Source organism: Melanerpes formicivorus, unplaced genomic scaffold (assembly GCF_026170545.1).
Source record: "Melanerpes formicivorus ecotype bairdi unplaced genomic scaffold, bMelFor1.0.p_v2 SCAF_13, whole genome shotgun sequence".
Lineage (NCBI taxonomy): Eukaryota > Metazoa > Chordata > Aves > Piciformes > Picidae > Melanerpes > Melanerpes formicivorus.
This window is the reverse complement of record NW_027142365.1, coordinates 19,683,292-19,710,029: the sequence shown is the minus strand read 5'-3', so window position 1 is coordinate 19,710,029 and position 26,738 is coordinate 19,683,292. Positions and strand designations below refer to the sequence as shown.

At 51.2% G+C, this 26,738-nt stretch overlaps 1 protein-coding gene across 1 annotated transcript in view; it reads left to right on the top strand.

Annotated features, from left to right (window-relative positions):
- Positions 1-26,738, top strand: part of LOC137444988 (macrophage mannose receptor 1-like) — a 62,613-nt gene that overhangs the window by 23,210 nt on the left and 12,665 nt on the right. Inside the window, exons 12-23 of the mRNA XM_068146369.1 lie at positions 1,173-1,260; positions 3,572-3,716; positions 9,247-9,282; positions 10,004-10,167; positions 11,237-11,304; positions 13,235-13,335; positions 14,704-14,843; positions 17,830-17,944; positions 18,908-19,089; positions 21,014-21,116; positions 24,779-25,008; positions 26,043-26,208. Coding sequence (XP_068002470.1) covers positions 1,173-1,260; positions 3,572-3,716; positions 9,247-9,282; positions 10,004-10,167; positions 11,237-11,304; positions 13,235-13,335; positions 14,704-14,843; positions 17,830-17,944; positions 18,908-19,089; positions 21,014-21,116; positions 24,779-25,008; positions 26,043-26,208 — 1,538 coding nt within the window. The remainder of the gene's footprint in view (positions 1-1,172; positions 1,261-3,571; positions 3,717-9,246; positions 9,283-10,003; positions 10,168-11,236; positions 11,305-13,234; positions 13,336-14,703; positions 14,844-17,829; positions 17,945-18,907; positions 19,090-21,013; positions 21,117-24,778; positions 25,009-26,042; positions 26,209-26,738) is intronic.

The window sequence follows — 26,738 nt, the reverse complement described above, 5'->3', positions numbered from 1 at the left end:
CTTGGGCTGGTAGGAGGTGTCCCTGCCCATGACAGGGGGTTGAAAGTGGGTGACCTTTAATGTCCCTTCCAACCCAACCCACTCTGTGAATCTATGAGTTCATGTTTTAATTCAGATGATGTGCAGTGTAAACTAAAATGCAAAGACTTGAATGGGGAATATTCAGACTATAACTTAAAGACTGCTGAAGTCAAAGAGGAATTCCTTTGAGGTACCTTTTGCTAGCATGGTAGATGCCATCTCTTGCCCAAAGTGTAGAAATGAAGCCATTGCTTTCCCCCAGAAGTGGAGCACTGCATGGTGTTCCCTAACGTCCAGCATCTCAGTGGCAGGTCATAGCTTGCTACCCAAGCAGCTGCTTCACAGTGTGGTCAATCTGGGCTTCATTTCTCCAAGAGATTTGAACCTGTCCCCTGGGAACATCTCTGTCATTTGATTGTTTCTCAGTACTGTAAGAAGCTGAAGGTGTTTGCACTTTGTCTGCTGGGCTCTTTGCTCTCCCTCTTTCTGGAGGGAAACTTCATGGTATGCAGTGACCAAGACAGGACTGGTAGCATCATAGAATGGCTCAGCTTGGAAGGGACCTCACAGATCATCTCCTCCAAGCTCACTGCCATGGGCAGGGATGCCTCACACTAGACTTAGTTGCTCAAAGCCTCATCCAGCCTGGCCTTGAACACCTCCAGGCAGAAGGCATCCACAGCCTACCTGGGCAACCTGTTCCAGAGCCTCACCACCCTCACTATAAACCATTTCTTCCTCAGCTCCAGTCTAGCCCTGCTCTGCCTCAGCTCCAGACACTCCCCCCTTGTCCTGTCTCTTGAAACCCTAAGGAAAAGTCTCTCTGCAGCCTTCCTGCAGGGTCCCTTCAGCTATTGGAAGGCAGCTAGAAGGTCCCCCCAGAGTCTTCTCCACTCCAGGCTGAACACCCCCAGCTCCCTCAGCAGAGCTGCTCCAGCCCTTGGATCATCTCTGTGCTCTCCTGGGCACTCACTCCACAGCTCTGTGTCCTTCTTCTGCTGGGGACACCAGAACTGGAGGCAGGATTGGAGGTGAGGTCTGAGCAGAGCAGAGCCAAGGGGTGAGAGAGCAGCAGTGCTGTGTGCTCTGTGCTTTCCAGCACCTCCCTGCTGCCCCACGTTTCACACTCATGTCTCTGTGGTTTATTCTAGGGCTAAAGGACTGAACTATCAGGGCTTCTGGATTGGTTTGTTTCTCTTAAATCCTGATGAGGGATTTGCCTGGGTGGATGGTTCCCCTGTGAGTACTTATTTGCTAGTTATTGACTTTCTGCCCTTCAGAGCATGGAAACCTTTTTATGTCTTTTCTCCCCCTCCCCCCAACACTCCCAGCCTTTTAAATCTTTGGCAGGTGCCTGGCAGTGTTTTTCTTCATCACCTGAACAACTGCTGTGCTCAGTGATGGCACTGCCTTAACTCATAATGGGAGTGCAAAACTACCTCTGTTTCACCCCTGACACTGCTACATCCCAGCTTCCCCAGCCCATGCTCTGAGACGGTTGGACTGGATGATCTCAAAGGTCTCTTCCAACCTGGTCTATTCTATTCTATTCTATTCTATTCTATTCTATTCTATTCTATTCTATTCTATTCTATTCTATTCTACTCAAGTCTATTCTATTCTACTCCATTCCATTCCATTCCATTCCATTCCATTCCATTCCATTCCATTCCATTCCATTCCATTCCATTCCATTCCATTCCATCTTCACAACCTCCAGAGCAGGCACTGCTGCCTGGCAGTCCAAAGAAGTCAGGCTGCTATTTTTCATACTCAGGTAAACACAACTGCCTCCAGCCATCACTTTTCCCACCATCAGGCTCAGGCTTTTCTGTTCTGGGTCACCTTTATACTTCCTGTGGTTAGTGATGGGGAAAGTGAACTGCTCAGCACAGCTTTCCAGCACTTCTCAGGCTCATCTGAGCTCTTGGAAGGCAGGAAGACACTTCAGAGAGGCCTGGCCAGGCTGGGTGGATGTGCTGAGGCCAATGGGATTAGGTTCAACGAGGCCAAGGGCAGGCTCCTGCACTTTGGCCACACCAAGCCCATGCAGGCTACAGACTGGGGATGAGTGGCTGGAGAGCAGCTGGCAGGGAGGGACCTGGCAGTGCTGGGGGACAGCAGCTGCACAGGAGCCAGCAGTGTGCCCAGGGGCACAGAAGGCTAAGGGCATCCTGGCTTGGGTCAGGAGCAGTGTGGCAGCAGCAGCAGGGATGGAATTCTGCCCTGTGCTGGGCACTGCTGAGGCCTCACCTGGAGCTCTGTCTGCAGCTCTGGGCCCTCACTGCAGGAAGGATCTTGAGGTGCTGCAGCAGGTCCAGAGGAGAGCAACCAGCCTGGGGAAGGGACTGGAGGGAAAGGCTGAGGAGCAGAGGCTGAGGGAGCTGGGGGTGTGCAGCCTGGAGAAGAGGAGGCTCAGGGGGGACCTTAGCACACTCTACAACTACCTGAAGGGAAGCTGTAGCCAGGTGGGGGTCAGGCTCTGCTCCCAGGCACCTGGTGTAAGAGGAGAGGGCATGGCCTGGAGCTGTGCCAGGGGAGGGTTAGGTTGGATGCTAGGAAGCACTTCCTCAGGGACAGGGAATCAGCCACTGGGATGTGCTGCCCAGGGAGGTAGTGGAGTCACTGTGCCTGGAGGTGTTTAAGGAGAGATTGGATGTGGCACTGAGTGCCATGGTGTGGTTGGTGTGGTGGTGTTGGGTCACAGGCTGGGCTGGATGGTCTGTTCCAGCCTCAGCAATTCTGTGCCTGTGTGACTCTCTGTTGATCCCATACACAAGCCAGGGACTTGAGAAGAAAAGATCCTGAAATTGTTAGGACAGCAATCATCTCAAATACTTCCAATCAACAAGGCTGATCGACAGGTGCCTAAACATGAGCCAGCAGTGTGCCCAGGGGGCCAAGAAGGCCAAGGGCATCCTGGCCTGCATCAGGAACAGTGTGGCCAGCAGGAGCAGGGAAGTCATTGTGCCCCTGTACTCTGCACTGGTTAGGCCACACCTTGAGTCCTGTGTCCAGTTCTGGGCCCCTCAGTTTAAGAAGGACATTGAGAGACTTGAAGGTGTCCAGAGAAGGGCAACAAGGCTGGGGAGAGGCCTTGAGCACAGCCCTGTGAGGAGAGGCTGAGGGAGCTGGGGTTGCTTAGCCTGGAGAAGAGGAGGCTCAGGGGAGACCTTCTTGCTCTCTGCAACTCCCTGAAGGGAGGTTGTAGCCAGGTGGGGGTTGGTCTCTTCTCCCAGGCAGCCAGCACCAGAACAAGAGGACACAGTCTCAAGCTGTGCCAGAGGAGGTTTAGGCTGGAGGTGAGGAGAAAGTTCTTCATGGAGAGAGTCATTTGTCATTGGGATGTGCTGCCCAGGGAGGTGGTGGAGTCCCCATCCCTGGAGGTGTTCAAGAGGGGATTGGATGTGGCACTTGGTGCCATGGTTTAGTCATGAGGTCTGTGGTGACAGGTTGGACTTGATGATCCTCGAGGTCTCTTCCAACCTCGCCTATACTGTGTGGTACTGTGATACTGTGAAGTGGTAACTGAGACATATTTCCAACACAGGTAGTTTATGAGAACTGGGCTGAAGGTGAGCCCAACAACCACAACGCCCTGGAGCACTGCGTGATGCTGGACGGATCGCCGCAGCTGCGCTGGAACGACCTGAGCTGTGAACGTGAACTCAACTGGGTTTGTGAGACCAAGAAAGGTATGGTCCCTCCCCCAGCTCACTGCAGCAAAGCAGCCAAGCTAAAACCCAACCCAATGGGATGGATTCCAACAGACCAAAAAGAAGAAAAAGACTGGGAGTTATTCATTTTGAACCCGGGTGTAGTGAAGCAACACAGGGAGCAGGATAGGTTGGGAACTGCCCTGCTGGAGAGCAGCACAGAGGAGAGGCACCTGGGGGACAAAAGGATGCCCAGGAGCCAGCAATGTGCTCTGGTGGCCAAGAAAGCCAAGGGCATCCTGAGGCAGCTTAGAAGGGCTGTAGTGAGTAGGTCAGAGAGGTTCTCCTTCCTTTCTACTCTGCCCTGGGGAGGCCTCATCTGGAATATTGTGTCCAGTTCTGGGCCCCTCAGCTCAAGAAGGACCTCAGGGAACCACTTGAGAGAGTCCAGCACAGAGGCACAGAGCTGCTGCAGGCAGTGGAACATCTCCCTGTGAGGCCAGGCTGAGGGAGCTGGGGCTTGGAGCAGAGGAGCCTGAGGGCTGCCCTCATGGCTGGGTATAAAGATAGAACAGAACAGAACAGAATATAGAATAGAATAGAATAGAATAGAATAGAATAGAATAGAATAGAATAGAATAGACCAGACCAGGTTGGAAGAGACCTTCAAGATCATCATGTCCAACCCATCAACCAATCCAACCCACCTAAACAACCAAGCACCCTATCAAGTCTCCTCCTGAACACCTCCAGTGATGGTGACTCCACCACCTCCATGGGCAGGGCTGGAGCCAGGCTTTGCTCAGGGATGTGCAAGGACAGCACAAAGGGCACTGGGGGCAAGCTGGAGCAGAGGAGGTGCCACAGGAACAGGAGGGAAAACTTTGTCCCTGTGAGGGTGCTGGAGGCCTGGAGCAGGCTGCCCAGAGAGGTTGTGGAGTCTCTTGCTCTGGAGCCTTTCCAACCCCACCTGGATGTGTTCCTGTGTGCCCTGCCCTGGGTGCTCCTGCTCTGGCAGGGGCTTGGACTGGATGGTCTCTGGAGGTCCCTTCCAACCCCTAACCTTCTGTGGAATGAATTGAGGTATTTCCTGATGCAGGGAACTCAACCTACCCCTGGTTCTGTATCACTGCCTTTGAGTCTTTCTGTTCTGGGCTCAATGAATTTGCAAGGCAGAGGTTCTTATCCCCTCTCCTTGTATATCTTCTCTGCATTTCAATCTGCTTCAGCCTTAGCAGGACACCAGAGTTCTCTGTAAAAAGGAGAGCCCAGCTTTGCACCCCGCAGTGGAATGAATAATGGGAGGCAAGGAGAGGGCTCAGGAACCAGCCACTGACACAGATCACCAGCAGAGGATGGCTTAGCCATGAAGGATTCCTACATCTCCCACCTTGGCCTGGGAAGCATTGCCTTAATTCCAAGCCCCCCACATCTGGCCCCAGGGTACAAAAGGGACCTGATAGACACATGCTGGGGTGCCTGCCAGTGGGAAACGGGGTTCTCATGAGGTGAGGAGCCCAAGTGACAACCAGTAATGAAAGAACTTGCTGGGCTTACTTTTCCACCCCTGCTTGCTGGTTGTTAGCTGAGCACTTCCATGCATCTCCATGGAGCAGGAGATCACTAAGTTGCTATACTTGCAAGGCTTGTGACCTCCTCCTTACAAGTTCTGTCACCAAAGCACAAAGCCTATGTGTGTGGTGGGTTGATGGGATGGAGTGGAATGGAATGGGATGGGATGGGATGGGATGGAATGGAATGGAATGGAATGGAATGGAATGGAATTAGCCAGGTTGGAAAATGCCTTCGAGGTCATCAATACTTCAAAGCCACTTGCAATGAAAAGCAAGTTGGATGCACACAAGGGACTAGCAGGGAGGGGAAGGGAGAAGCAGCTATGTAAAAGGCACTGAGTGCATCTAACATATGATGATTGCTAACAAACCACTGTGAGCAACCAATAACACACCCTGCCACCTGTGCACAGTGCTTGCCAGAAGGGGAAGGATCCCTGTTCCCTTGTGGCTGCATTAGTCACACAAATGCATCAGCAAAGCCCTGACTTCTGCATACCAGCCTGAAGCAGCACATCCTGTGCAGACCTTCCTGCTGCCCTGAGCATGCTGCTGGGGACACAGATGGCTCTGCTCTTGGTGAGGAGAGGAAGGAGCTCTGAATTCAAGAGGAGCTCAGAAACCAGGACACAAAACCTCAGCTGACCTTATCTTGGTCCTAGATGACAACTCAAAAGCAAAAGATAAAGATTGTGAATCTAGATCCTGTAATCAGCCCTATGATCTTCCCATGCCTTAAGGAGAGCTGTTAATTCCCTCATATTCCCTAAGACACAGGATGCTCCTTTTTTTGGTTTATTTCTTTGGTTTTGTTTTGTTTTGAGAAGGAATATTATAGATATCAGGAACAGTGTGGCCAGCAGGAGCAGGGAGGTCATTCTGCCCTGTGCTTAGCACTGCTCAGGCCACACCTTGAGTCCTGTGTCCAGTTCTGGGCCCCTCAGTTTAGGAAGGAGGTTGAGCTGCTGGAAGGTGTCCTGAGAAGGGCAACAAAGCTGGGGAGGGGTCTGGAGCACAGCCCTGTGAGGAGAGGCTGAGGGAGCTGGGGTTGCTTAGCCTGCAGAAGAGGAGGCTCAGGGGAGACCTCATTGCTCTCTGCAACTCCCTGAAAGGAGGTTGTAGCCAGGTGGGGGTTGGTCTCTTCTCCCAGACAATCAGCACCAGAACAAGAGGACACAGTCTCAAGCTGTGCCAGGGGAGGTTTAGGCTGGAGGTGAGAAAGAGGTTCTTTCCAGCAAGAGAGATTGGCCATTGGGATGTGCTGCCCAGGGAGGTGGTGGAGTCACCATCTCTGGAGGTGTTTGAAAGATGTGTAGTGGGTTTAAATCCTGGCTCCAGCATTCACTTTGCCAGAGAAGCTCAGCTGGAAGCAAATGCAAGCTGTATTTACAGGCAGAACTACACTCTGCAGTGGAGTGCAAGGTACATGTGCAAAATATCCAGGAGTTACAATATGTACAGGGATTTACAATTAACAAACAGCACAAGAACCTCCCTGGTCAAACACCAGGGGAAAAAAACAGCTTCTCCTTTTCTGTCCCTCCCTTCTCCCCCCCACATCCTCTAACTTCCTGTCCAAAAGGGAGAAGAGAAAGGAGCAGAGAAAGTTGTTGTTAGAGTTAACCACAACAGTGCAGCCAAGGTCAAGCAGAGGCAGGATAGTGTCTCTCCAGAGTGAAGAAAAGAGGAGAGGAGAGGAGAGGAGAGGAGAGGAGAGGAGAGGAGAGGAGAGGAGAGGAGAGGAGAGGAGAGGAGAGGAGAGGAGAGGAGAGGAGAGGAGAGGAGAGGAGAGGAGAGGAGAGGAGAGGAGAGGAGAGGAGAGGAGAGGAGAGGAGAGGAGAGGAGAGGAGAGGAGAGGAGAGGAGAGGAGAGGAGAGGAGAGGAGAGGAGAGGAGAGGAGAGGAGAGGAGAGGAGAGGAGAGGAGAGGAGAGGAGAGGAGAGGAGAGGAGAGGAGAGGAGAGGGAGAGGGAGAGGGAGAGGAGAGGAGAGAATTGTTTTGGTACAAGCAGTCTTATGGCATATATCTCTGCAAAGAATAGAATAGAATAGAATAGAATAGAATAGAATAGAATAGAATAGAATAGAATAGAATAGAATAGAATAGAATAGAATAGAATAGAATAGACCAGACCAGACCAGGTTGGAAAAGACCTTCAAGACCATCAAGTCCAACCTATCACCCAGCACCATCTGATCAACTAACCCATGGCACCAAGTGCTTCATCCAGGCTCTTCCTAAACACCTCCAGGGATGGTGACTCCACCACCTCCCTGGGCAGCACATTCCAGTGGTTAATCTCTCTTGCTGGGAAGGATTTCTTCCTCACCTCCAGCCTAAATCTCCCTTGGCACAGCTTGAGACTGTGTCCTCTTGTTCTGGTGCTGTGTGCCTGGGAGAAGAGACCAACCCCCACCTGGCTACAACCTCCCTGCAGGGAGTTGTAGACAGCAAGAAGATCTCCCCTGAGCCTCCTCTTCTCCAGGCTAAGCAACCCCAGCTCCCTCAGCCTCTCCTCATAGGGCTTGTGCTCCAGACCTCTCTGTCTGGGTCTGGAGAGTACCCCAGGTCCCTCTCTGCCTGGCTGCTCTCAGCCACTCTGATCCCAGCCTCTAGCACTGCCTGGGGTTGCTGTGGCCAATGTGCAGAACCTGGTAATCTCATTGGACTCTGCCCATCTGTCCAGCCTGGCAAGGTCCCTCTGCAGAGCTCTCCTGACCTCTAACAGATCAACTCCTGCCCTCAGCTTGGTGTCATCCACAAGTTTACTGATGATGGACTCAATGCCCTCATCCAGATCATCAATGAAGATATTGAACAGGCTGGGGCCCAGCACTGCTCCCTGGGGCACACCACTGGTGCCTGGCTGCCAGCTGGCTGTGGCACCATTCACCACCACTTTCCAGGCTCAGCCTCCTGCCAGTTCCTAACCCAAATACCTACCACAATAACCCTCACAAATGTTTTCTCTTTCTACCACAAATGACTGCTCAGATTATTTTTGAACTTAACCCAGTGCTAGGCACTCTAAACCCTAGCAATGTATTCTGGAACTCCTTATTTGGGGGATTTGTGGGGGATTTGTCTGTGATACAAAACACCTGCAACTACAGACAACAAATCTCCCTGGATTATTCCCTGTTGCATTTGGAATTTGCAGAGGGACCTCAACCAACTGGACAGCTGGGCAGAGGCCAACAGGATGGCATTCAACAAGTCCAAGTGCCAGGGGCTGCACTTTGGCCACAACAACCCCAGGCTGGGGTCAGAGTGGCTGAGATCTCCCTACCAGAGAGGGACCTGGGGGTGCTGATTGACAGCTGCCTGAACATGAGCCAGCAGTGTGCCCAGAGGGCCAAGAGGGCCAATGGCATCCTGGCCTGCATCAGGAACAGTGTGGCCAGCAGGAGCAGGGAAGTCATTGTGCCCTGTGCTCAGCACTGTTTAGGCTGCACCTTGAGTCCTGTGTCCAGTTCTGGGCTCCTCAGTTTCAGAAGGACATTGAGAGACTTGAAGGTGTCCAGAGAAGGGCAACAAGGCTGGGGAGAAGCCTTGAGCACAGCCCTGTGAGGAGAGGCTGAGGGAGCTGGGGTTGCTTAGCCTGGAGAAGAGGAGGCTCAGGGGTGACCTCATTGCCCTCTACAACTACCTGAAAGGTGGTTGTGGCTGGGAAGGGGTTGGTCTCTTCTCCCAGGCACCCAGCACCAGAACAAGAGGACACAGTCTCAAGCTGAACCAGGGGAGGTTTAGACTCGAGGTGAGGAGAAAGTTCATCACTGAGAGAGTCATTGGTCATTGGAATGAGTTGCCCAGGGAGGTGGTTGAGTCATTGACCCTGGAGGCGTTCAAGAGGAGATTGGATGTGGCACTTGGTGTCATGGTCTGGTCATGGGGTCTGTGTTGATAGGTTGGACTCGATGATCCTCGAGGTCCTTTCCAGCCTAAGTTATACTGTGAGACTGTGAATGCTGCCTGTGATAATCTTCTGTTTTGCAGGTGCTGTGCTGAAACCTGAGCCAAGCTACAAACCTGGTAGGACCTTCTCCTCTTTCAAAGAAACTGTACAGCCTTCAGGCTTACTGTAGAGCTGATAGGATTCTAACAGACAGAGGCTGTGGAGAAGCCCTTTCAGCTCATCCACTCCAGCCATGCTCTAGCTCCACCAAAGCTGGGGGTAACCCACATCCCTCAGCACCACATCTCTGCCTCTTTCAAACAGGGATGGGCATTCAACCACCTCCCTGGGCAGCCTGTGCCAGCCTTTGAGAACCCTTTCAGGGAAGAAGTTTCTTGTACTCTCCAACTCCAACCTCCCCTGGGGCAACTTGAGGCCATTTTTCCTCATCCTATCACTTGTTACTAGGGAAAAGAGAACAAGCCCCACCTGCTTCCTCTGAGGGAGCTGTAGAGAGCAATGAGGTCTCCCCTCAGCCTCCTCTTCTCCAGGCTCAACACCCCCAGCTCCCTCAGCTGCTCCTCCCCAGCCCTGTTCTCCAGACCCTCCCCCAGCTTTGTTGCCTTTGTCTAGACCTGCTCCAGCCCCTCAGTGTCTGTCTTGGAGTGATCCTATGACCTCCCAGTGGGCTTTGGTGTGAGGCAAGAGGAAAACAAAGAGGAAGGGGTTTCTCACATTTATGAGTGCCACTTTATTTGCATGAGTTTCTTCTCCTCTGCCTCATTCAAACACCTCCAGGGATGAGGATTCAACCACCTCCCTGGGGAGCCAGTTGCTAGCTGATTCTTTATCTTTCAGTGTATCAAACCACAGCTGATGGCTGGCTTCTGCATGAAGACAAGCAGTACTATTTCAGCAGAACAAAAGTCCATATGGAAGAAGCACAGAGAATCTGTCAGAGGAACTTTGCAGCCCTTGTGGTCATTGAGAATGAAAGCAAAAGGCAATTTCTGTGGAAATACGTAAGCACTGAGCCTATGCAGTCCAGCTGAACTCTCAAGCAGAGCAGCTGATGACATGTAGGGAACAGCTGGGCAAGGGTCCTGACCTGTTGTCCTACCTGACAAGGTGACCTGCTGGAGAGCAGCCCCTGGAGAAGGACCTGGGAGTGCTGGTGGACAGCATGGGACAGCAATGTGCCCTGGGGGCCAAGAAGGCCAAGGGGGTCCTGGGGGGCATTGAGAGGAGTGTGTCCAGCACAGCCAGGGAGGTTCTCCTCCCCCTCTGCTCTGCCCTGCTGAGACCTCACCTGGAATATTGCATCCAGATCTGGGCTCCCCAGCTCAGGAGGGACAGGGATCTGCTGGAGAGAGTCCAAGGGAGGGCTACAAGGATGCTGCAGGGACTGCAGCACTGCCTGGGGAGGAGAGGCTGAGAGCCCTGGGGCTGTTCAGTCTGGAGAGGAGAAGGCTGAGAGGGATCTGATCAATGTCTATCAATAGCTGAGGGCTGGGGGTCAGGAAGGAAGGGACAGGGACAGCCTCTGCTCACTGTGCCCTGGGGTAGGCCAAGGGGCAATGGATACAGCACAGGAGGTTCCAGCTCAACATGAGGAAGAACTTCTTGACTGTGAGGGTCCCAGAGCCCTGGAGCAGGCTGCCCAGAGAGGTTGTGGAGTCTCCTTCTCTGGAGCCTTTGCAGCCCTGTCTGGATGTGTTCCTGTGTGCCCTGTGCTGGATTCTCTGCTCCTGCTCTTGCAGGGGGTTGGACTGGAAGCTCCTGAGAGGTCCCTTCCAACCCCTGACATCCTGTGAGCCTGTGATGACTTATTTACATACCAACATTCTTGTTCAGGACCTAGAAATTAACTACTGTGACTTTTAGGAGGCAGAGATGAAAGGGTGCCAGTGTTAAAGGTGCAGCAAAGGGCAGATGAGGCCCAGGTTGTTTATCTCATCTCAGATATGTAATACTGGGCACAGTGATTATTGCTTTCCAGTCCAGGGAATTCCTCACTCCAGGATGTTCCCCATTTGCCAGACCTTTCTATGGTGTTGAGGAATGGTTAACTGTTATTCACTTTCCTTTCAGATTTTCCAACAAGACATCCTGGGCTCATATTTCATTGGCTTAGCTGTCAGCTTTGATCAGAAAATCAGGTGAGTGAAAGCAAGCTGATAATGGAGCACAAGGCTCCAGGGAGACCTAAAAGCAGCCTGCCAGTACCTGAAGGGGCTACAAGAAGGCTGCAGAGAGACTGTTTGCAAAGGCCTGCAGGGCCAGGGCCAGGGGCAATGGCTTCAAACTAGAGCAGAGCAGATTGAGATTGGATGTGAGGAACAAGTTCTGCACCAGGAGGGTGGTGGAACACTGGCACAGGTTGCCCAGGGAGGTGGTTGAGGCTCCATGCTTGGAGATATTCAAGGTGAGGCTGGAGAGGGCTATGGGCAACATGATATAGTTGGGGATGTCCCTGCTGAGCGCAGAGGGTTGAACTGGATGAGCTCTGGAGGTCTCTTCCAACCCAGACCACTCAATGATTCTATGCTAATCTCACCTTGCTCTGTGGGTGCTTTCATTTGACATATTATTAGCTGCTGCACAGCTGAGCTCTGGATAGCTTCCAGAAGTGCTAAGTACTTCCAGCAGAAGGTCACTCACACTGAGGGAACTGAGTTAAACACCCAACACATCCTTCATAAGTAGAGAGGAGAAACAGCTAATTTTAGTGTATGCACCTGACCCACTTCAGACATCAGATTTAGAATGGTGTCAACTTTGACCACACCTCCAATGGCTATAGAGAAAGCCCAGGAGGCTTTGATGAAATGTGAGTTGAAGGGTTTGATCAGACTCATCCCAGTGAGCCAAGGCATGTGAGCTGCAAGCAAGCAGTGTAAGCAGCACCTCACCCAACAGCCTTCTGGAACTGCTTGCAGGGAACCTGTTTGTAGAAGGCTTCCAGGGGGACAGATTTCTGGGATCAAAGGAAAGTCAGTGCTCTGGAGGGACCTTGGAATTTCACAGGATCACAGAACTGTCAGGGTTGGGAAGGGACCTCAAGGCTCAGCCAGTCCCAATCCCCTGCCATGGGCAGGGACACCTCACACTACAGCAGGTTGCTCACAGCCACATCCAGCCTGGCTGCAAACACCTCCAGGCAGGAGGCTTCCACCACCTCCCTGGGCAACCTGTGCCAGGCTCTCACCACCCTCCTGGGGAACAACTTCTTCCTCACATCCAACCTCAATCTCCCCACTTCTAGTTTTGCTCCATCCCCCCCAGTCCTATCACTCCCTGACACCCTCAAAAGTCCCTCCCCAGCTTTCTTGGAGCCCCCTTCAGATCCTGGAAGGCCACAAGAAGGTCTCCTGGGAGCCTTCTCCTCTCCAGTCTGCACAACCCCAACTCTCTCAGTCTGTCCCCATAGGAGAGGAGCTCTCCAGACCACAAGAATCTTTCCCTTCAAGTATGGGACTGCTTAGCAGCCTCTGGCAAAATGGGATGTTAGTGGGACTTGGATGTGATGTGTAAAGAGAGGAGAAGCAGCACTGAAGTTGTGGATGTGTCCTCTGCTCTGTGTGAAGAAAGGCTGTGACAACTGGAGCTGATGGTTCTTGAGAAGGCTGAGAGGGATCTGAGCAATGTCTATCGATAGCTGAGGGCTGGGGGTCAGGATGAAGGGGCCATGCTCTGCTTGGTGGTGCCCAGGGATAGGACAAGGACCAACAGGTGCAAGCTGGAACCCAGGAGGTTCCACCTCAAGGTGAGGAGAAACTTCTTTGGTGTGAGGCTGCTGGAGGCCTGGAGCAGGTGCCCAGAGAGGTTGTGGAGTCTCCTGCTCTGGAGACTTTCCAAGCCCACCTGGATGTGTTCCTGTGTGACCTGCCCTGGGTGATCATAGGTGGACTGAATGATCTCTGGATATCCCTTCCACCCTCTATCACTGTGTGTTTCTATACTTCTGTGATGTGCAGAGCCTTTGCCCTCTGCTCACTGCTAGCAGCTTGCTTGACCCTTTGCCAGAGCTGATCTCACAACCAGCTGCCTGCTGGAGATGTCTGCCTGGCAGCCACTTCTTTCTTGCAGCTGGCTGGATGGGACCCCAGTGAACTACGTTGCCTGGGCTCCACATGAACCCAATTTTGCCAACAATGATGAGAACTGTGTGATCATGGTAGAGCCTTCTGGTGAGTAACATGTCAAATTTAGCAGCACAATCCAACGTCTTTGCTGCCCCACAAGCAGGGAGCTGGAGAGTGCTGGCAGCTTTGGGTAGTGAGAGTGCTGACATTTACAGCCGTGCCATCATGACCAGGAGACAAACACCCTGCAGCAGCAGGAGGACTGTGTTGAGGTAAATGCATGGCAACTGCTTCAGCTGCCTCTGCTGAAGCCTGTCCCTGCTGAAGCCTGTCCCTGCTGACTGCAGGGGGCTTGGACTAGATGACCATTGAGTAGCCCTTCTGTAGTGATAGGATGAGGGGCAGTGGCTGCAAACTAGAGCAGAGCAGATTGAGATTGGATGTGAGGAACAAGTTCTGCACCAGGAGGGTGGTGGAACACTGGCACAGGTTGCCCAGGGAGGTGGTTGAGGCTCCATGCCTGGAGATATTCCAGGTGAGGCTGGAGAGAGCTCTGGGCAACCTGATAGTATCATAGTATCATTCAGGGTTGGAAGGGACCACAAGGATCAGCTAGTTCCAATCCCCTGCCATGGGCAGGGACACCCCACACTACATCAGCCTGGCCACAGCCTCATCCAGCCTGGGCTTAAACACCTCCAGGGACAGGGCCTCAACCACCTCCCTGGACAACCCATTCCAGGGCTTCACCACTCTCATGGGGAAGAACTTCCTCCTCACCTCCAGCCTCAATCTCCCCACCTCCAGCTTCATTCCATTCCCCCTAGTCCTATCACTCCCTCAGATCCTGAGCAGTCCCTCCTCAGCCTTCTTGGAGCCCCCTTCAGATCCTGGAAGGCCACAATGAGGTCACCTGGGAGCCTTCTCTTCTCCAGACTGAACAGCCCCAACTCCTTCAGTCTGTCCTCACAGGAGAGGTGCTCCAGCCCTCTGCTCATCCTCCTGGCCTTTCTCTGGACACCTTCCAGCACCTCCAGATCCCTCTTGTCATAGGGGCTCCAGAACTGGACACAGTACTCCAGGTGGGGTCTCACCAGGGCTGAGCAGAGGGGGAGGATCACCTCCCTTGCCCTGCTGGCCACACTTCTCCTGATGCAGCCCAGGATCTGATTGGCTTTGTGGGCTGCAAGTGCACACTGAGAGCTCCTGTTGAGCTGCTTGTGCACCAGCACCCCCAAGTCTCTCTCCTCAGGGCTGCTTTCCAGCCAGTCTAGTTGGGGATGTCCCTGCTGAGTGCAGAGGGGTTGGACTGGATGAGCTTTAGAGGCCCCTTCCAGCCCAGATAATTCAGTGATTCTGGGAAACCATTCCATGATTCCAGGAAGTTTCCTCTCTGCTTTAGGAGCACTGCCTGGGTGGGATGGTGCAAGAGTGGCTCCAGACAGTGTTTCTCTGTATTCCATTCTTTTCCAGGCTTTTGGCAAGATGTAAGCTGTGCTGTGAGAGCTGCCTTCATCTGTGAAAGGCACAATTCCACTTACTCAGGATTTGCTCCTACTGTACTTCCAGCTCTGGGAGGATGCCCTGAAACCTGGCTTCTGTTTAACAATAAGGTGCAGTAAATAATCTCAGCCATAGTTAGCAGGTTTGCTACAGGCCAAGAAAACAATTATCTACTTGTCTTTCTGTCTGTCTATCTACCTTTCTGTCTATCTATCTGACATATATCTTTATTATATATCTATCTGTATCTATAGAGAGGTAGGTAGGTAGGTAGATAGAGAGAGAGAGAGAGAAAGAGATAGATAGATAGATAGATAGATAGATAGATAGATAGATAGATGATAGATAGATAGATAGATAGATAGACAGACAGACAGACAGACAGATACAGGCACACACATTTCACAGAACCCCAGAATGTTAGGGGTTGGAAGGGATCTTGGCAGATCATCCAGTCCAAGCTCCCTGTCAGAGAAGGATCACCCAGAGCAGGTCACACAAGAATGTGTCCAGGAGGACTTTGAATCTCTCCAGAGAAGGAGACTCCACAAACTCTCTGGGCAGCCTGCTCCAGGCCTCTGTCCTTGTCCTATCACCTCCCTGTGAGCACAGACTGAGGCAGCTGGGGCTTGGAGCAGAGGAGCCTGAGGGCTGCCCTCATTACTGGGGATAAAAGAATAGAATAGAATAGAATAGAGTAGAGTAGAGTAGAGTAGAGTAGAGTAGAGTAGAGTAGAGTAGAGTAGAGCAGAATGGAATGGAATGGAATGGAATGGAATAGAATAGAATAGAATAGAATAGAATAGAATAGAATAGAATAGAATAGAATAGAATAGAATAGAATAGAATGGAATGGAATGGAATGGAATGGAATGGAATGGAATGGAATGGAATAGAATAGAATAGAATAGAATAGAATAGAATGGAATGGAATGGAATGGAATGGAATGGAATGGAATGGAATGGAATGGAATAGAATAGAATAGAATAGAATAGAATAGAATAGAATAGAATAGAATAGAATAGACCAAACCAGACCAGACCAGACTGGAAGGTTGTGCAGGGCTGGAGCCAGGCTCTGCTCAGGGCTGGCCAAGGACAGCGCAAGGGGCACTGGGGGCAAGCTGGAGCAGAGGAGGTGCCAGGGGAACAGGAGGGAAAACTTTGTCCCTGTGAGGGTGCTGGAGGCTTGGAGCAGGCTGCCCAGAGAGGTTGTGGAGTCTCCTGCTCTGGAGCCTTTCCAACCCCACCTGGATGTGTTCTGTGTGCCCTGCCCTGGGTGCCCCTGCTCTGGCAGGGGGCTTGGACTGGATGATTTCTGCAGGTCCCTTTCAACTCCTAATATTCTGTGGTTGCGTGAGTAACACAGAGAGCAGTAAATGTCAACTCAAATACACAAAATCAGCAAGCATGAGTTGTTTGCTGAGCTAAGCAAAAGGACCCCCTGACCATACGAACTTTAAAAGAGCGACCTACAAACGAAAACCACAAAGCAATCCCACAGTGCACTCAATAGGGAAGTTTTGGGGCATTCAAAGGGCGTGAAAAAGGAAGCAGCTGCACGTGCCAGCTCCAAACCCTGCCTTCTGTTCCTCAGAACATACAGAACCACAAAAGCATTGCTGGTTTTTTTTGTCTTCCCCATGCTGTTCCACTCAAACCAAGTGCTCACACCAGCTCAGGCTTCAGCACAGACTCTGCAAGAGCTTGACCCCAGAGCTGCCTGCCCCAGGTTATGTCCCCTGTCAAGAAACACTTTCAGTCTCTCAAGAAGTCTACTTTTAAGTAGAACATTTGGGTATCTACTTCATTCCTCAAAAGCTTTTGGTGGCTGCCTGCTTTGGCTAACTGCTGACTCTGGGCACCCCACAGGTTTGTCAGCGCTGCACAAGCACTGCTGTGGTGCCCTGGTTTAGAGCCAGACAGAAGCTCCTTTAGAGAATAGAATAGAATAGAATAGAATAGAATAGAATAGAATAGAATAGAATAGAATAGAATAGAATAGAATAGAATAGAATAGAATAGAATAATCAACTGAACCATGGCACCAAGTGAGTCATCCAGGCTCTTCCTAAACACTTCCAGGAATGGGGACTCCATCACCTCCCTGGGCAGCACATCCCAATGGCCAGTCTCTTTAGCTGGGAACAACTTTCTTCTCACCTTCAGCCTAAACCTCCCCTGGCACAGCTTGAGACTGTGTCCTCTTGTTCTGGTGCTGGCTGCCTGGGAGAAGAGACCAACCCCCACCTGGCTGCAACCTTCCTTCAGGGAGTTGTAGAGGGCAATGAGGTCACCCCCGAGCCTCCTCTTCTCCAGGCTAAGCAACCCCAGCTCCCTCAGCCTCTCCTCACAGGGCTGTGCTCCAGACCCCTCCCCAGCTTTGTTGCCCTTCTCTGGACACCTTCAAGTCTCTCAATGTCCCTTCTTAAACTGAGGGGCCCAGATCTTGCAGAAAGGTCAAAAGAGAATCACTCACACACAGGTTTGGATAAGATGGAAAGGTTAGATGGAAAGGCCATCCACAACTGCACACAGCAGTACAAAGCAGCTCAAACACACAGAATCCACAGTCTGGGCTTAACACAGAGCCACATTAAGCCAAAGCTTCACCCAAACCTCCCTTTTAACCAGGTCAACAAATCCTGTCCTTCATGGTCCCTCCCTTCCAAGCCTCTCTACCTTCATACACCAATTAAACAGCCCCAGGCCCAATTGGCAGCTTTGCCAAGCCTGACACCAGACCTCACTCCCCCACCAAGAAAGATAAGATCCTGGGAGGACAGAGGGAGGGAAAAGGCAAGAAACTTGATTTTGCAGGCCGATTTCTAGGCATGCAGGACTTCTGGGGATGAAATACTTCTTCCAGTCCACCTCTTGGGCACTCTGGCTCCTCTGGAAGTCTGCAGCTTTGTGGTTCCTAAAGGCACCTAGCTTCAAGCTGTCACATATGGTTCCCTGGTCTCCTTACAGGCTGAAAATATTCACATTTCAGCAGATCCCTCACCTACTGGTCTCTGCATGTAGGGTCTAGAGCTGAACTGATCATAAGCAATCGTCCCTGACATTTTGTCTAATCCTTTCCTCTCCCCACAGTGTTACAAAATCTTTGGAACCAGAGAAGAAGGGAGGCTGACCTGGCACTCTGCAAGGAGAGCTTGTATAGAGCTGGGGGGAAATCTGGCCTCTGTCCACAATGAACAAGTGCAAGGTATGGCCCCTGCAGCTCTGGGCACTCAGGAAGAAGCCAGCACATGTTACCAGGTGATGTCAAGGGCAAACAGTGTCTGCACAGGCTGGGGAGGATGAGATGGAGAGCAGCCCTGCGGAGAAGGACTTGGGGGTGCTGGGGGGGAGAAGCTGGAGAGGAGCCAGCAATGGGCCCTGGCAGCACAGAAGGCCAAGGGCAGCCTGGGCTGCATCCAAAGCAGTGTGGGCAGATCTGGAGAGAGAGGATCCTGCCCCTCTGCTCTGCTCTGGGGAGACCTCACCTGCAGGGCTGGGGCCAGCTCTGGGGCCCCAACAGAAGAGAGACCTGGAGCTGATGGAGAGGGTCCAGAAGAGGCCACCAAGATGATCAGAGGGTTGGAGAACCTCTGCTGTGAAGCCAGGCTGAGAGAGTTGGGGCTGTTCAGCCTGGAGAAGAGAAGGCTTCAGGGAGACCTTAGAGCTGCATTTCAATATCTGCAGGGCACCTCCAGGCAGGCTGGGGAGGGACTGTTGAGAAGGGGCTGTGGGGAGAGGACAAGGGGCAGTGGTTTGGAGCTGGAGCAGGGGAGAGTTAGGAGGAAGATCTGCACAGTGAGAGTGGTGAGACACAGGAACAGGCTTCACAGGGAGATGGTCCCTCCTCACCTCTCAGGTGGTGGAAGGCCACTCAAAGGTCTCCCTGGAGACTTTCTGTCTCCAAGCAGAAGAGCCCCATGTAGAAAAGTCTATCATTTTTGTCTGTTTTTTCCTTATTTGTCTCTTTTTTTTGGTTTTTAATGACATCCCAGTGCCTCAGTCAAATCACCCATGGCCAGGCTTGTCTTGTCCATAGTCCTGCAGTGCTGAACCCAGGATTGGCAATATTTGTAACAGCTGGGTGGTTCTTTTATCTGGAATTTGGCTGACACTGAACTTGAAGGAAGGCAGCTCCTCAGCTTCTCTGGTTTTATTTCTTTTTCAATAGCCTTCTTCACCTTACACCTGAAAGATGTCACCAATGAAACCTGGATTGGACTGAATGACATTAACAAAGAGGGCACCTATCTGTGGACAGATGGAAGCTTGTTTGACTATTCACACTGGGCAGAAGGATTCCCATTCAGAGACAGATACACAGAAGTTGACCGCAAGTATATCACAATAGAGGTAAAGAGAAAGCAATCAGAAGATGCATCACCTAGGGAATGCACCCAGGGTTACCACAACAACAGAATCACAGAAGGAGCTCTGAGTTGGAAGGGACCTCCAAAGCTCATCCAGGCCAACCCCTCTGCACTCAGCAGGGACATCCTCATCCCACAGCCCTGTCCAGCTTCACCTGGAATATCTCCAGGGAAGGAGCCTCAACCACCTCCCTGGGCAGCCTGTGCCAGTGTTCCACCAGCCTCCTGCTGCAGAACTTCTTCCTCATATCCAATCTCAATCTGCTCTGCTCTAGTTTGAAGCCATTGTCCCTGGTCCTGTCCCTGCAGGCCTTTGCAAACAGTCTCTCTGCAGCCTTCTTGTAGCCCCTTCAGGTACTGGCAGGCTGCTCTTAGGTCTCCCTGGAGCCTTCTCTTCTCCAGGCTGCACACCCCCAGCTCCCTCAGCCTGGCCTCATAGCAGAGCTGCTCCAACCCCCTGAGCATTTTCATGCCCTCCTCTGTACCCTCTCCATCAGGTCCAGGTCCTTCCTGTGCTGAAGGCTCCAGAGCTGGCCCCAGCACTGCAGGTGAGGTCTCCCCAGGGCAGAGCAGAGGGGCAGGATCACCTCTCTCTCCAGCTCTGGCCACACTGCTTTGGATGCAGCCCAGGCTGCCCTTGGCCTCCTGTGCTGCAGGCTCACACTGCCTGCTCCTGCCCAGCTTCTCCTCTACCAGCACGCCCAAGCCCTTCTCCTTAGGGCTGGTTTCTATCACTCCTCCCCCAGCCTGTATTGACAGTGAGGATTGTTCTGGCCCAGGTGCAGGACTCTGCCCTTGCTCTTGTTGAACCTTGTGAGGTTCACTTGGGTTCACCTCTCCAGCCTGTCCAGTCTGACCAGTTTGACTTCCCTCAGTTTGGACCAAATAATGGCTTAAAGCAGAATGAAGCTGAATAATGTGTCAGAGATCATGCTTTTATAGCTGTGCTCAGAGCATGCCAGGCCTCCTCAGAGTCTGGGCTTACTGCAAGTTGTTTGCAGAAGCCTGGGACCCCAGAAAAGGACTCCTGCAGTACAATTGTTGCTGCAATCAATTGGATTGATTAAGTTTGACTGAAAATATTCAATGTTCCTAGCTGGGGTTTTTACTTGGTTTTATTGTTTCTCCTTGTAGAACATGAATCCAAATGAAAACTCAACACATTCACTACAGATTACCACAGACTACATAAGAAAAATATTTTTGGTGCCCTCCAGTACTTTGGAATGTGCTGCCCAGGGAGGTGGTGGAGTCACCATCCCTGGAGGTGTTTAAGAAGAGCCTGGATGAGGCACTGGGTGCCATGGTTTAGTTGATTAGATGGTGTTGGGTGATAGGTTGGACTTGCTGATCTCAGAGGTCTCTTCCAACCTGGTCTATTCTATTCTATTCTATTCTATTCTATTCTATTCTATTCCATTCCATTCCATTCCATTCCATTCCATTCCATTCCATTCTACTGACAGAAGCCCTTGCAGTAATCTGCCAAGGAAAGTTCATTTGCTGAAGAGAACAGAATGCAATAAGTTTATTTTCCAAAGAACAAGACATGAAACAAAGAGCTAACAAATTAGAAAGGAAAGCTCTTAACTTTCACAGAGTCACAGAATTGTCACGGTTGGAAGGGACCTCAAGGATCAGCCACTTCCAACCCCCCTGCCATGGCCAGGGACACCTCACACCACAGCAGGTTGCTCACAGCCACATCCAGCCTGGCTGCAAACACCTCCAGGCAGGAGGCTTCCACCACCTCCCTGGGCAACCTGTGCCAGGCTCTCACCACCCTCCTGGGGAACAACTTCTTCCTGAACTTTGTCTCCTCAGATCTGCTTCTATTGTTTTGACAGACATTTTGCACTTCAGCACCTATCATTTTCTCCTTTTTCTGTTGTTACATTTTTCCCTAGACTGACTGCATTGCAATCACAAAAAGATCTGCAGCTGATGCAGAAGGCTGGGAAAACACTGACTGCCAGCACAAGAAAAGCTACATTTGCCAGATGGACAGCAGTAAGTTTTACTTTTCTCCTTCTTTGTTGGAAGACACAGTCTCAAGCTGTGCCAGGGGAGGTTTAGGCTGGAGGTGAGGAGAAAGTTCTTCCCTGAGAGAGAGATTGGCCATTGGGATGTGCTGCCCAGGGAGGTGGTGGAGTCCCCATCCCTGGAGGTGCTCAAGAGGGGATTGGATGTGGTACTTGGTGCCATGGTTTAGTTGTCAGGAGGTGTTGGGTGATAGGTTGGACTTGATGATCTCTGAGGTCTTTTCCAACCTTATTGATTGTGGGATTCTGTGCTTTACTGAACACTGACTGTGGGAGTCAGCTCTAACTGCCCAGCCATGCTTGCAGCAGTCAGGGGGAGGGCTGCTTTGCCAGCTGAGGAATTCCAGATATAAAACCCACTCTGGCATAAGGATTACAGACAGAGCTCTGGAGCAGGCTGCCCAGGGGAGTTGTGGAGTCTCCTTCTCTGGAGATATTCAGAACTTGTCTGGATGTGTTCCTGTGTGAGCTGCCCTGGGTGCTCCTGCTCTGGCAGGGGGGTTGGACTGGATGAGCTGTTGAGGTGCCTTCCAGCCCCTCAAATTCTCTGTTTCTGTGAGGCCCACAGGGGCTGACTTCTTCTACCCTGGAGACATCTACACTTAAATCAGTTGTCTGAACATGGGAGTAGACACTTTGAAGGCAGGAGTCACCTGCTTCATCCTGAGTTGAAGGCTCCAAACAGGTTAGAAGAGCTATGCCTTATGCTCTCTGTGGACAGAAAAATATAGGCAGCACCTAACACAGATACAGGCACCTGGGGGGAGATTCAGATGAGACTTTAGGAAGAATCTTAAAATTCATTGTTAAGGGCAGAATTCTGCTGGAGCTGCAGAGCTTCCTAAAATGTGATGGAAGGTGACCAGAGAAGGGCCATGGGGATGAGCAGAGGGCTGGAGCTGCTCTGCTATGAGGACAGACTGAGAGAGTTGGGGTTGTGCAGGCTGGAGAGGAGAAGGCTCCCAGGAGACCTTCTGGTGGCCTTCCAGGATCTGAAGGGGGCTCCAAGAAAGCTGGGGAGGGACTTTTGAGGGTGTCAGGGAGGGATAGGACTGGAGGGGATGGAGCAAAACTAGAAGTGGGGAGATTGAGATTGGCTGTGAGGAAGAAGTTGTTGCCCATGGGGGTGGTGAGAGCCTGGCACAGGTTGCCCAGGGAGGTGGTGGAAGCCTCCTGGCTGGAGGTGTTTGTAGCCAGGCTGGATGTGGCTGTGAGCAACCTGCTGTGGTGTGAGGTGTCCCTGGCCATGGCAGGGGGGTTGGAACTGGCTGAGCCTTGAGGTCCCTTCCAACCCTGACAGTTCTGTGATTCTATGACTCAGGTTATTTTGCAAACAGAAGTACACAGCACAAAGATCAATCCATCAGTGGCCTCCTCCAGAAGGACCTTAGCTTGCTAGACAATATACTCAAAGCTGCTTTCCCACCCTCACCCCCAGCCTAAACCTTCCCTCCCTAGAAACCCCTCTCACAGGCTTAGCTGGGGGTTAACTAAGGTCAGCTGAAGTGTTTGCTTTGCAGGCTCCAGCAAAGCTTTTCCATCTCAAGAGCAGCAGCCTTCAGAAGGGCAAAGGCTGTCCATTTCCATTTCTGGGTGTACCCTGAGGGTGGGAGACACATCCGGAGTACAGGCACGCTGCCGAGCCCGCAGGAACAGAACTGCTGAGCAGCAAGCACAAATACAGGAAGAAGCCACATCTGGGCCAGATGTTGCACTGTCCCACCCTGTACCACTGCAGGAAGCTGCATGGGGGTGTCAGTAGCAAAAGCAGTCACTAGGGTTTCTCAAGACTGGACACGGAGGCAGCCTTTGTCCTTTTTTCTGACCTCATCTACTAGGTCTAGGTCTTGGTCTTCAACTTCCCTGTCAGCCATTTCACAGTCTCACAGTCTCACAGTATCACCAAGGTTGGAAGAGACCTCAAAGATCATCGAGTCCAACCTGTCACCACAGACCTCATGACCAGACCATGGCACCAAGTGCCACATCCAATCCCCTCTTGAGCACCTCCAGGGATGGGGACTCCACCACCTCCCTGGGCAGCACATCCCAATAGCCAATCTCTCTGGCTGGAAAGAACCTCTTTCTCACCTCCAGCCTAAACCTCCCCTGGCACAGCTTGAGACTGTGTCCTCTTGTTCTGGTGCTGCTTGCCTGGGAGAAGAGACCAACCCCCACCTGGCTACAACCTCCCTTCAGGGAGTTGTAGAGAGCAATGAGGTCTCCCCTGAGCCTCCTCTTCTCCAGGCTAAACAATGCCAGCTCCCTCAGCCTCTCCTCACAGGGCTGTGCTCCAGATCCCTCCCCAGCCATGTTGCCCTTCTCTGGGCACCTTCAAGTGTCTCAATGTCCTTCTTAAACTGAGGGGCCCAGAACTGGACACAGGACTCAAGGTGTGGCCTAACCAGTGCAGTGTACAGGGGCACAATGACCTCCCTGCTCCTGCTGGCCACACTGTTCCTGATGCAGGCCAGGATGCCCTTGGCCTTCTTGTCCCCCTGGGCACACTGCTGGCTCATGTTTAGGCAGCTGTCAATCAGCACCCCCAGGTCCCTCTCTGTTTGGCAGCTCTCAGCCACTCTGACCCCAGCACCAGAGTTCCCTTTGTTCCTTCACCCAGCAGAGTCACAAACTTTGCTTGAAATGAAATTCATTCCTGTTTTGAGTCTGGAGTGGTTCACAGATCCTGCCTGTGCTTGGGCTTGGGGATTTCAGCTGCACTCTCTGAGAGAGACCTAGAGAGCTCTGGGGGGGGGGATCACGGAGTGACCCGTGCCTGTCTAGTGGTACTCACAGCTCATTCTCTCCAGTCCCTAAGTACATGAGACTTAAAAATAATTTCCATTTCCCATTAAACCTATCTCCTGTGTTTTAAAGATAAGCTTCTACTTGAACAGCAATGTGCCCTTGGGGCCAAGAGAGCCAATGGCATCCTGGGGTGCAGGAAGAAAAGTGTGGCCAGCAGGGCTGGGGAGGTTCTGCTGCCCCTCTGCTCTGCCCTGCTGAGACCACATCTGAGATCCTGTGTCCAGTTCTGGGCTCCCCAGTTCCAGAGAGACAGAGACCTGCTGGAGAGAGTCCAAGGGAGAGCTGTGAGGATGATGAAGGGACTGGAACAGCTCTGCTGTAAAGAGAGACTGAGAGCCCTGGGGCTGTTTGGTATGGAGAAGAGAAGGCTGAGAGGGATCTGATCAATGTCTATCAATATCTGAGGGCTGGGGGTCAGGGTGAAGGGGCCAGGCTCTGTTTGGTGGTGCCCAGTGATAGCACAAGGAACAATGGAGACAAATTGGAACAGAGAAGGTTTCAGCTCAACATGAGGAGAAACTTCTTCACTGTGAGGGTGCTGGAGGCCTGGAGCAGGCTGCCCAGAGAGGTTGTGGAGTCTCCTGCTCTGGAGACTTTCCAGCCCCACCTGGAAGTACTCCTGAGCAGACTACCTTAGGTGCTCCTGCTCTGGCAGGATCTCTAGAGATCCCTTCCAACCTCTAATGTACTGTGATCCTGTGATGCTTGTGCTGCCACACTCTACTACTCTCTTACTCACCAAGTACTACTACTCTTCAGGCAGCTAGCAGCTCTTTCACTGTTTACTCCCCTTCCTCTCAAATTTGTACCTCTTTCCTGCAGAGCCTGAACTGTTTCATCCCACAACTGCCCCAGACTCTCCTTTCATCCATTATGGTAACAGCAGCTATTTAATCATTCCTTCCAAAATGAATTGGGAAGAAGCAAGGAAAGCCTGCAGGGAGAAGTCTTCAGAGCTTGCCAGCATCCTTGATGTTTACAGCAATGTATTCCTGCTTATGCTGGCAGCACAGCATGCAGAGCCCTTATGGATTGGGCTCAACAGCAATGTGGTAAGAGTAAGGGATGGAGAGGTGGTGTGGTTCAGAGTTAGGATTGGATTCCTGTCAGCAGAGAGAATTGTAGTATGGAAGTGCTCCTGTGTGACCTGTGCTGGATTCTATGTTCCTGCTCTGGCAGGGGTGTTGGACTGGAAGGTCTCCAGTAGTCCCTTCCAACTCCTAACACCCTGTGAGCCTGTGTCTGTGATTCCAACCTCATCATGATGCCCAACTAAGGACTGAGCAGCAGCAGTACCCAGGAACCACTCTAGTTAGCCTTCTGTGGTGGTTTGAAATTACCCCCAAAATAGCACTGCCAGACAAGCTCAGAGGGATGGAAGCTCTATTTGCAAGCAAAACTGCCACCTAGAAATATGAATATGTGCAAAATAGACAGTATTGCAGTTTATAAACAACACAAGAACCCCCCCTGGATGAAACCAGAGGGTCACCAACAGCTTCCCCCTCCCTGATCCCTTCCTCCTCCCTGATCCCTTCCCCCACCCTGATCCTTTCCCCTATCCTATATCAGGGAAAAGAAAGAGGAAACAAATTAGAGGGTAGCTTGTTAGTACTGAGCCACAACAAAGAAATACAGCCAAGGTCAGCAAGCAACCTGCTAGTATCACCTGGAGTGAAGAAACCAAAGAGAGCAAGAGTTAGTCTGTACAACTAACTTCATGTTAGTTATCAGACCAAGGGGATTAGTTTGACCTTGTCATTATTTTCCCTTTCACATACAATGGTAATTTATTTACATTCTACCACTTTTCTACTCAATCTGTGAAAAGATTTCCTAGGCACAGCCTAAAACTGCCACTCCTTCAAAGCACATTCAAGGCTGCCACAGCAGAGGAGCCATACTGCTGGGCCTCACCTCTAGGTTGCTGAGCTGTGATTCAATCAGTGTTTGGACAGTCCCAGCACAGATACACCAAGTGCCCTCCATATGCCACTGTGAAAATGTGCATTTGTATGAAGCCACTCAGCTGGGGCAGCAGATCTGAGTGTGGAACCATTCTGTTCAATGTCTGCTTCCATTTTAGAATTATGGCTATCAGAGATGGAGTGACAAAAGGAAGGTAACCTTCTCCAGATGGCGCTATGCAGAGCCGATAGAGAAAAGGGCCTGTGTCTATCTAGGCCTCTGGGGCACCTGGAGAACTGCACCTTGCCACCAAAAACATTTTCCTGCCTGCAAAAAATCTGAAGGTAAGCTACAATTATGGCTCTTGGGTTGGTGGCTGAACCCTTGCTGGATCTGCTTTGGCTGAAATACAAATGAGAATAGAATAGGAATAGGAATAGGAATAGGAATAGGAATAGGAATAGGAATAGGAATAAAAGAATAGGTATACGAATAATAAAGAATGAGAGCAAGAAATTAATAAGAATAATAGAAACAGGACTAAAAAAGAACAAGAGTAAGAAATAAAGAAGAAGAAAGAGAGAAAGAGGAGAAAGAGAGAGAAAGAGAGAAAGAGAGAGAGAGAGAGAAAGAGAGAAAGAGAGAAAGAAAGAGAGAAAGAAAGAAAGAAGGAAAGAAAGAAAAAAAAAAGAAAGAAAGAAAGAAAGAAAGAAAGAAAGAAAGAAAGAAAGAAAGAAAGAAAGAAAGAAAGAAAGAAAGAAAGAAAGAAAGAAAGAAAGAAAGAAAGAAAGAAAGAAGAAAGAAAGAAAGAAAGAAAGAAAGAAAGAAAGAAAGAAAGAAAGAAAGAAAGAAAGAAAGAAAGAAAGAAAGAAAG